Source organism: Scardinius erythrophthalmus, assembly GCF_964197995.2.
Source record: "Scardinius erythrophthalmus genome assembly, chromosome: 5".
NCBI lineage: Eukaryota > Metazoa > Chordata > Actinopteri > Cypriniformes > Leuciscidae > Scardinius > Scardinius erythrophthalmus.
The window spans coordinates 42,974,047-42,984,820 of NC_138225.1; the positions used below are offsets into that span (position 1 = coordinate 42,974,047).

The 10,774-nt window shown below is 40.8% G+C and overlaps 1 protein-coding gene across 4 annotated transcripts in view; it reads left to right on the top strand.

The window, feature by feature from the left end:
- Positions 1 to 10,523, top strand: part of npr2 (natriuretic peptide receptor 2) — a 75,312-nt gene extending 64,789 nt beyond the window's left edge. For all 4 annotated transcript variants that reach the window (XM_081365963.1, XM_081365960.1, XM_081365961.1 and 1 more), the window contains 5 exons: positions 2,834 to 2,902; positions 3,189 to 3,363; positions 4,837 to 4,935; positions 8,850 to 8,941; positions 10,058 to 10,523. In XM_081365963.1, coding sequence (XP_081222089.1) covers positions 2,834 to 2,902; positions 3,189 to 3,363; positions 4,837 to 4,935; positions 8,850 to 8,941; positions 10,058 to 10,120 — 498 coding nt within the window. In that variant the 3' untranslated portion in view covers positions 10,121 to 10,523. The remainder of the gene's footprint in view (positions 1 to 2,833; positions 2,903 to 3,188; positions 3,364 to 4,836; positions 4,936 to 8,849; positions 8,942 to 10,057) is intronic.
- The last annotated feature ends 251 nt before the right edge of the window (positions 10,524 to 10,774 follow it).

The following is a 10,774-nucleotide window of genomic DNA, read 5'->3' on the forward strand; positions in this document are numbered from 1 at the left end:
GTGACCCCCACATGTGTATTCCACTGTAAGCCTCCTTGAGCATGTGTCTTCCCTTGGCAAGCCACCTTGCCACCCCTGGGGTTGAAATATTCCACCTGCGGCTGGACACCCCAGTGTTACTCCGTATGCAGCCCTTCGGGGTCATATGTGTATTCCAAGTCCCCCCCTTCGGGTTGAGCATGATTGCATATTTCCACTGGATATGCTTCCCAGTGTACCTTGGTATTCCTGTGTTAAGTAGGACTCCTTCGTCCGTGCTAGTTTCACGACAGGGAGATCAGACTTACGCAGGGCACTGGTAGACAGTCGAGAGGTGGCGTGATTTTACGGGAACCCCATTCGTCGTCATCCGACGTAACTCGGAGTGACAACGAAAGGGAACGTCTCGGTTACGTATGTAACCCTCGTTCCCTGAGTAGGGAACGGAGACGTTACGTCTCCCTGCCACTTCCGCTGTACCGCTGGAACGCCTGAGTTCAGTCTCGGCTCCTCAGCGAAGACATATCTGCATCTTGCCAGCGACTTCCTTATATACCCCCAGGGTGGGGCGGAGTTACGCTATGCAAATTCCGCAGACCCATGGCATTTTCTTTGCCATTGGCTCGTGTTTGAATACTCGAAGATGATAGGATTTCTAAGCGAAACCCCATTCGTCGTCATCCGACGTAACGTCTCCGTTCCCTACTCAGGGAACGAGGGTTACATACGTAACCGAGACGTTACTAATGTAACCCCTGTTCCCTGAAGGAGGGAACAGAGATGTTACATCAGAACTGAACTGACAAATTGTAATCCCAAAGCGGTTATAAAAGGAAGCGTGTGTGCGAGTCGAGGCGGTGTATCAACGCTACGTCAGAACTGAACTGACGAATTGGGATCCATACAAAGCATTACTATTGGTGCCCCTTCCAGCACCCTGCGTAGGCTACCTAATCACCCCACACCTACTAGGGTGGAAGATGGGACTGGCTTCACGCAGAGAAGGTCAATCACTGCTGTTCTCTCTGACCCACTCAGTGAGACTATTGGATAACACTGGGAAAGTGTACCTATGGTAAGGGATGCTACGGAGACCACGTTATGCCTGCTGGGAGCAACCCTAGACTGTTTGTGTGTGTGTCTTTCACTGAAACTTAAATTTAGCTGGAGCCAAGTGACTTTGCAACCCACCTCTTCCCACTCTGCGACCCACAGTTTGAAAACCCCTGGCATAGACCACCCTGATGGTTGATGTACACAACGGCTGCAGTGTTGTTCGATCAGACCAGTACATGCTTGCCGCGTAGCAGCTATTTGAAGCTGAGAAGCGCAAGGTATACTGCTTGCAACTCAAGGCAGTTGATGGGCCACTGCAGCCGGGGTCCTATCCAGGAGCCCGATGCTGCATGCCTGTTTCATATTGCACCCCAGCCAGTGGTGGAGGCATCTGTTGAGACAACAGCATGCCTGGACACTTGCTCCAGAGAAACTCCTGCCAGTATAAACGCAAGGTCTGACCACGGGCTGAAGGTTTGGCAACAGGCCGGGGTGATTGCCACCCCGGTGCGTGCCACGCTGCCATGCCCAGCCGTGAACCCAGTGCCGAAGCGGTCTCATATGAAGCTCTCCACCAGGGGGATCTCCACGTACCCCTTGGCTACCGAGGTTAGTGAGGGAGGAGGAGACACTAGCTCGTTTTTTGGCAGAAAAAGTTGCCTTCCACGATCTGGTAAACTCTTCGTCCACTTCTGGGAAGAAAGGCACTGGGGCAGGGCGCTATTGGTCCCTGCCGGCGATCCCGAGATACCAATCATCCAGCCTTGAGCGTTCGGGACACGGTGGAGTCCTCCACTCGAGCCCAACACTCTCAGCGGCCCGTCAGCTCTGGGTCAGACTCGGTCAATGCTGCTCTTCTTGAAGGGGGCGACGCAGTATAATCTTAATCCCTGGAGGACTCTAATCCACCCTCTGATGCAGCGATAGACATCTGGTCTTCCGCTGGAGCCCCAAATGAAACACTTGGTCCCCCATGCGAAGGACCAGCAGTCTCAGCCGGAAGCTCTACAGCTTGCGATGTGCTAGAGGAGCGGAGTTTGGTTCGGCAGGTTAGCCCCCACTGGGTTCCTCAAAGTAGCCCTCTGCTGGGCAGAGGGACTAGATCGGGGCATAGCAGAGGGGACAGCAGGAAGCAGTAGGAAATGCTCTTGAAGCGACCAACGCTGACACCAACACTTGACTAAAGAGCTTCTTCTAACTCGTAGCACACTCATTGATGACTGCAGAGCAGAACAGCAACAACCGCTCGGCTCTGAAGCGAAAGCTTGAAGTGCGATCGCACACACGCTTCCTTATATACCTGCTTCATTGGGTGGGGCTTGTGATACAAATCTCGCACGCCAGTGTGCATTGACTCGTTTACAGTAGTTTACACTTGAAGATGATTGGGCACTCAGGCGAGATCCCAATTTGTCAGTTCAGTTCTGATGTAACATTGACTGACTGATAGGGAATGTCAAGTTTAGGCTTACAACAAGGGTTAGTCCTACTACACCATTCTTATTCACCTATCATTTCCCTCTGGTTTTAGGGATAAGTTATGGGTCTACTACAACATTCTTTTTTCAACCTATCATTTCTCTCTGGTTTTAAGTTACGGTTAAGTTAAGGGATCTCTGGGATAAGTTACGGGTATTAAGATTAAGGGGTAAGATTTGGGTTAGAACTATCTTTTAATTTCTTTGTAATTTAAGTTATGTGATCTGATACAAAAGCCATCATTATTTTATAATGTTGTCATGCTAATGTCATTCACAACTCAATACTGCTCTTAACAGTGTCCTGTGCCTCTCTTTAGGTGGTGACATTACTGAATGATCTCTACACATGCTTCGATGCCATTATTGATAATTTTGATGTATATAAGGTGAGTGACTTTTAATTCACAGTGCAGTCATATCTTTTCGTAAAAATATATTCATGGGGTTATACCTTTCAAAAACACAATGCATTCAAACACATATGATGTGGAATGTGCTTGATCGTATTAATGCAGATGAATACCTTTATAATGCACTATATAGAGTATATAGTGTACTTTCTCTAGAGAAGGTATTTTTTTAATTATTTAAACTTTCTTCAGCTTTTTTAAAGGCGTAAAAATGTGCAAAAACTTTTTGCAGATGGCTTTGTGCATGTTCTTGTATTTTTAGGTGGAGACAATCGGTGATGCATACATGGTGGTGTCAGGTCTGCCTGTGCGGAATGGGAAGGTACATGCACGTGAGATAGCTGGCATGTCATTGGCTTTACTGGAACAGGTTAAAACCTTCAAAATCAGACACAGACCCAACGATCAGCTACGACTGCGGATAGGAATCCACACAGGTATCTGTTTCACAGATTTCATTCATTTCAGGCTTAGGGCCCTATTTTAACGATCTGAAACGCAAGTATCAAACGCGAAGCGCTAGTAACTTTGTGGATGGATCTTGGGCGCTGTTGCTATTTTACCTATATATATTATATATAAATTACTCTTGCGCCCAACGCAAATCTAAAATGGGTTGGTCTGAAGTAGCTACATTACTCATAGGTGTGGTTTGGGCGTAATGTGAAATAAACCAATCAGAGCGTCATCTCACATTCCCTTTAAAAGCAGGTGCGCTTGTTCCATGACGGATTGCTATTATAACGGCGGATTTGCCAGACGCACACCAGGAGCGGTTCACAGCCGAGGAGACCGACATTCCGAGAAGTGACATTGTATGGGGATGGGAGAAACCCACCCAAATAAGCTTCGGTTAAACAGGCGTATAATAATTTGGGTAAATGTGTAATCTAGATTTATGCCTATTTTCACATCTTCATGGACACCACAATGATTTCCCTCGTGTGGAATATTTTTCCTTGTAATTATATATGGTTTGCAAAAATGTCAACTGCTGCATCTGTGTAGATGCGAGAAGCAAAGTGTATGTGTGTTGTGCACACGCTACATTATGGCCAAGCATGCACCCTTAAAATAGCATCTGAACGCGCCACTGAAAATGCGCCACTGACTTTTCTGCGGCGGAATAGTTTTCTGGAACTGCAAAATAGCACCAGGGAACGTTTGCGCCGGAACACGCCTCCTCTTTTCGCTTAACCGCCCCCGGGAGCGCAAGTTCATTCCCTAATTTACCGACATGCGTCTGCCGAGGGAAAAGTCAGCTGTGCATCGGGTGCAAAATAGGAATGAAACATGCGTCGGTGTACAAAGTCAGTTGTGCTGAGTGCAAGTTAAGGACAGATAATTATTGCTTTAAACAAATACATATGAATATAAATTATAATTTTTTTGTATATTATATATAATATATATTACATAGATAGATAGATAAATAGATAGATATATATATATATATATATAATGTCTGTGTGTGTGTGGTTCAGGTAAACCCTACATTGCAAGGACGCCAATATCTGAAATCCTTGAACTTGTGGGGACACTTTATGGTCCCCATGAAGAACAGATTATAAATCGTAAGGAATTGTTTTTTGAAAATAAAAAAACTGCAGAAAGTTTTCTGTGATGTGTAGGTTTAGGGGATAGAATATACAGTTTGTACAGTATACAAATCATTATGTCAAGGAAATGTCCTCATAAAACATGAAAACTCAACATGTGTTTATGTGTGTGTGTTCATTTGAGATGGAAGGAATTTATGTCATATACATGCGATCTGATTGCAGCCTGTTGTTCTCGTTTAGTTTATTTTTTTCAACCTGTGAGGAAGCATTAGGACTGTGTATAAGTAGTAACTGGATTCCTACAGTGAATTAATCTCCCTCTATGCTGCATGTGTGTGTGTTGAGCAGGGCCTGTCTGTGCTGGTGTAGTGGGTCTTAAGATGCCCCGGTACTGTTTATTTGGAGATACTGTCAACACAGCATCCCGAATGGAATCTACTGGAGAAGGTTGGTGACAAAAATATTTTTTTTATCTTTGTTCAGAATGCAGAATTTTTACCACACTATGACAATGCAGCATGAGACTAAAGCTGCTTTTCCACCATCAGGCCGAACGGTTCTAAGAACAGCAAGGTTTTATTTCCACTTAAGCTTGGTTCGTCACAACATGATTTCTCATCCGGAATTCTTAGCACTGTTGGCTAAACATGCAGGTAGAATGCATGTAGTGATATCGCCACTCAGTATTGGTCACAGTATTGGTTGGTTGCCTGGCTACCAGTTTCTCTGTAGCTGGCCAAGCGCACTATACAATTAAAAGAAATATCTCATCATCCTCCATAACGTAATCACTATTTACATCCCTATTGCAACGACTGATGAATTTGGATTACATTCCAAAGAGCTCTGTTATCAGCCAAGCAGTGGAAAATTAAACCATATCTTTACCGGCACAGAATAGAATGGTTAAGGAACGAAAACGGTTTGGCCGCCGCCCAACGGTGGAAAAACATCTTAAGTTAACTAAATCTTTGTTTGTGATTTTGATATATTTAAATAAAATATATCAAAATATCGTTAACTTTTGAACAGTGGTGTAAAGTTATAACTCATAGGAAAGCACAGGCTTGTGCCATTTTGGATTTCTTTTATGATGGATGGATGCACTTTTTGGGCTTCAGAATCTATGGTACCATTCACTCCCATTATAAAGCTTAAAGGAACACTCCACCGTTTTTTCATATAAACTATGTTATTCCCTTAACTAAGACGAGATACATATATTGATACATACCTCTCTCGTCTCAGTGCGTGCAATCAATCGCTCTGGCGCACGGCGACACTTTGATAGCACTTAGCTTAGCCCAGTTTATTCATTAGGATCCAAACAGAGATGAAGCTAGAAGCGACCAAACACCTCCACGTTTTCCCTATTTAAATACAGTTACACGAGTAGTTACATGACCAAGTATGGTGACACAAAATAAAACGTGGTGCTTTTCTAAGCGGGCAAAAAGGATAACTATAATGTATGGCGGAATAGCACTTGGGAGCACTTCGACTCGGCGCAGTAATATCATCACTCCTGAAAAATCCTCTCTCCCTCTCACTTCTGTCATTAGAACCAACGTGACTTTTTACTGCGCCGAGTCGAAGTGCTCCCAAGTGCTATTCTGCTATTTAAGTGCTATTTAAAAAAACAATTTTTAACAGCAATGTATTTTAGTCAGTACTGAAAAGTAAAGATAAAAATAGCATCCATATCCATTATTTGTGAGTTGTATATTATTGTGCTTATTAGAGTGTTACATTGTTAGCTTAAAAACATGCTAACAGAAAACTATTGGAATCACCCAAAAATAATTAATATTCTCACGCACTTCACAAGACTGAATGATTGTTATGAATGTTGCTGCCTATAGAAAGTTTTAAATCAGTAACTTCTGTGATGGTTAGGATTCCTTAGAAGGTAGCTGCCTTTGTAGACAGCAGACAGCAATGGCAGCTTACTAGGGTTTGGAACAGAGCTGCTCAGTAGTGTTGTATGAAACTTTAATATGCGTTTCACCCATTTACAAGTAACAGCTGTTGTTCATGAGACTTACCACCACATGTATCGACTCACAGTCCACTTCCTGAGATGGGCCTCATTTATAATTCATAATTAGCGACAAGGACGCTCGACGTGTATCCGGTTTGATTTATAACATGTAATAATATGTTTACAGCTTGTTGGAGCTTAATGCTTCACACTTAAAGGCCACACCTTCTGGAGCCTGTTACAGATATGTTGGTCCTCTTATAGACAGGACAGATTGCCCATTACTTGGGCTCCATTTGTGTTGAGTGCCTGTCGTCATTCTTAAGTGTGATGAATCATTTTTTATCAAGCACGGTGTCATTTGTCACTCACAGCTGTGCACTTAAACTTATTGGCTGTGACTCTTAAAGAGATAGTTCACTCAAAAATGAAAAGTCTTTGTTTGCCCACCCTCATTTCATTTCAAACTCGCATTACTTTCTTTCTAATAGAGAATATGGAGAATTTTCTGCACAATCAAAGCTTTCAGTGACCAAAAAAAGTATAATTCTGTAAAAGTAATCCATACATTCTTCTGAAATAATAAAACAGTTTTATGTGGATCTCACCTTAAGGACCAGGGCCCGGTTGCATGAAACCTCTGAAGTAGTTTGACTTACAGTAAAGTATCCCAGAGGGGAAAAAAAGCTTTGCAACAAACGTCTTAACCGTCACTCTGTTTTTATACCAAGTGTTTATACTAAGCATTTTGCAATAGTTTCTGGCAAAACACGGCAATGGAGAAGTGGTTTCTATAGTTATGAAATCTCCCACTATAAACAAAACATAAAGGACCACTGAATTTTAAACAAGTTTAACATTTACGTAAGCAATAAGGTACAAGAGGCTGTGCTATATCGTGAATAAGTGAATAATAAGAAAAAATAGTCCCACCCATAACCGTGAACAGCAACAGAAGTTAAATTATTTCACCTTTAGATAGCGGCAAAGTCAAGTCATATCAAGTCACCTTCATTTATATAGTGCTTTTGACAATATAAATTGTTTCAAAGCAGCTTTACAGTGATAATAGAAAATTAAAGAAACAGATTGTTTTGGCTTTACAGCAGCTCAAGTTATTGTCCAGCTAAAGTTAGTTTTGATTGATTCACTTCCGCTGCAAAGATCATTAGTTTTTAACTTAGGGGCACCGACACCGTTCTAACAGAAAATCCTTAATGCGCTCTGGCCTGCTCATTTGCACCACAACAGTGCCTTGTGGCTCGAGAACGCAAACCTTGAAAAAGGTTCCAAGGTGCAAGCCTTGAAAAAAAAAGAAGAAAAAAAAAGACAGTAGTTAGTAGAGAACACTTTTATATTGAAAGGACTGAAACTTGTGAACAAGGAGAAACAAGACGCAAATGACTAGAGGGCTCGGGAAAAAAACCTTAACTATTAAAAGGACAAGAAATCACTGCGGACATTCAAACAGATTTTTTATTAGGAATATAGGACTGACCTGAAGGAAAATGCACATATCTACTGTAAATGCAGGTACACTTGCTTACTCGATCTGTCACAATACTCTACTCTATAAGCTTCAATGAACACTATCAATGAGAACATGTGTTTAAGTTGCTTAGAGTGGTTGCTAGAGGTCTTGTGTAGTGGTACATAGAACCGTTGGGTGAAGCGGACATAGCCGTGTTTTGTCGTGAATAAAACACAGCTTTTGACCAATCAGAATCAAGGACTGGAACTAACCATTTTATAATAAACTATACAGCTGTACTACAATATTTGAGTTATGAAGATTATTAAATCCTTTATGGGAGGAGAGTATTTAAATGAATCATGCAAGGTGATTTACTAAGGTTTGTGCAAGTCAAATTGACTGGTATTTGCGCCATTATTTAATGCCCAAAAAAGCATGTCATAAACCAGACGCTAATTTGCGCTGCTCTTGGTAGATGTGTTGGTCATTATTGAAATGATCCGGCTGCATCTGTTTTTTTAATTTGCATGTTGTCAGTAGATCACTCGCAGAACTTTCCACTCCCATTTGCCCTGTTTAGTAAAACTGTCCCCAAGTCTCATAGTGCTTGGACATATTAAATACTTTCAGTTTTAATTAGTTTGAGTTGATATTTTTAAACTACCACTGAAGGAAAGGTTTTTGCATACAAGGACTAATAAAATGATGGTATTTTTTTGGCCTTTTTGCAGCTCAACAGCCCTTATAGTCACTGTGTGCGTATGTTGTATGAAAAAGTGCAGATTTTACATTCGTCAAAATATTTGTAAGTGTGTTCCACAGAAAAAGAAATGAAGTTTTGAAAATGATGAAACAATTTTCATCTTCCGGTTGACTATTCATTTATGATTATCATGTCCTCCACAGCTCTGAGGATACATGTGTCCTCAGCCACCAAAGACGTGCTGGACGAGTTTGGCTACTTTGAACTCCAGCTGCGAGGAGACGTGGAGATGAAGGTATGGAGTTCCAGTCGTGCTTGCATTCTGAAGTGATTAAAATGTATATATAATGAGCTAAATTATTTTTATATCCATTGTTTTAATTTTAGTTTTTGCTATTTTGTGTGAGGGATTTTAAGGAATGTGTACAGATTTTTCTAAAGGATCCCATTGGGAATTTTCTTATTCCAATATAACACAAAAATAAACTAGATATTTTAGAGTGCGTAGATTTTGATTTTCAATAGGATAAAATGCCCCTGCAGGACATCAGATGGAATTTAAAAACACTATTTCAGGATTTTAAAACTCAAACAGATTCTGATAAAGATTAAATAATATCTAATGACAGCATTTTAAAGGGGTCATATGATGCTTTTTAATGTTTTCCTTATCCGTTAGTGTGTAATGGATCTATTTGTGCATGCATACGATCTGCAGTTACAAAGCGATTTATTCTAACAGAGAACACTGATTTTTTTTTTGATGACCATCTTGCATCATTTAAAAGTGACCCATATCCAATATCTGCATTTACACTATACATTTACACCAAACAAACCAAGTTAGAAGTACTGACCCAGAAAAGCTTAGGCCGAAAAGGAAGTGATTTGCAATGGATGTAGATAAAAATGATAATTCAAGTGTTTGCTTTCCGCACCATCTTTAAAGGTCAACAAAACATTGGGTTGAGCCTTCGTCCTCCATTGACCCATTGAAAAGAGTCATGTGATTGAGTTGACATCATTCGCTACCTTTTCTTTTTTAATGACGTACGACTCGCATTAACAGGGGAATATCTGATCTGTTCGCTTACATGGCAGACTCAAATGCACGTATTCAATTCATATTTATTTCCACATATGAATGAGGCCTGAAACCAATCTAAGTATATCGGAATCCATGTGCTTTTTTCCTGCTTACACGTTTGTGGGTCATATCCGATCTGTGACACATGGGAGTGAAAAAATCTGAATTAGGTCACTTGAACCATGTAATGGAAACGCGGCCTATGCCTCTGTCTTTTCATTAAGAAAGAGCATATTGCTGACATATTGTTGATTAGTTCCTCCAGTGTGCTGTCTGAGTGCTCATTGATGCATGCTATTGATCGGTGTTGTTCCTCTCTTTCAGGGTAAAGGCAAAATGAGAACGTATTGGCTTATGGGAGAGAAGACAGAAGTCTATGTTATCTGAGATCACGGTTGATGACAGGAAGTCACCAGGATCAGAGCCACTGCTTCTTATATTTGTTCTGTGTCTAACTCTTGCATAGAACAACAAATTATAATACCTTTTGAGGGAGGTCAATTCAGGTATATTTCATACCTGCTTAAAAACTTCAAAAATTGTATAGTTATTTTATAGTAAGTTTTCTTGTGCTGAGAGAGTACGTCTTTCCAGGTGAAATTCTTATTTTTTGTGCTTTCTATATTCAGATTTTTGGAAAACGTTGATGTGTATTTGACATTTTCTTAAAGCGTTAAGCGCATTGAATAGTGGTTGTCAGAGTGATGTTTTATCAATGTAATATTTGTATATATGTATATCCAAGACATTGTATAATATTTTGTTCAATAAACTGAATTAAAAGCAGGTTATTATGTTGCCATTATTAGAAAAGGTTCTTTTAAAGGGTAACTCTCGCCAAAATGCAACCTAGGCTCTTTTTGTTAATCTACCCGAGGTAAACTTTCGTTTAAAAGCATAATTAGAATGGAAACGCCACTTTTAAGTTTGACCGTATTTTCGTTTTAGGTTAAAATGCCTTGTGAATGGGAGTGAATGGGGCACTTTTATGATAGCATCAAAAATCACTATTTTTAAAACACTAAGGAGGCTCGACACAAC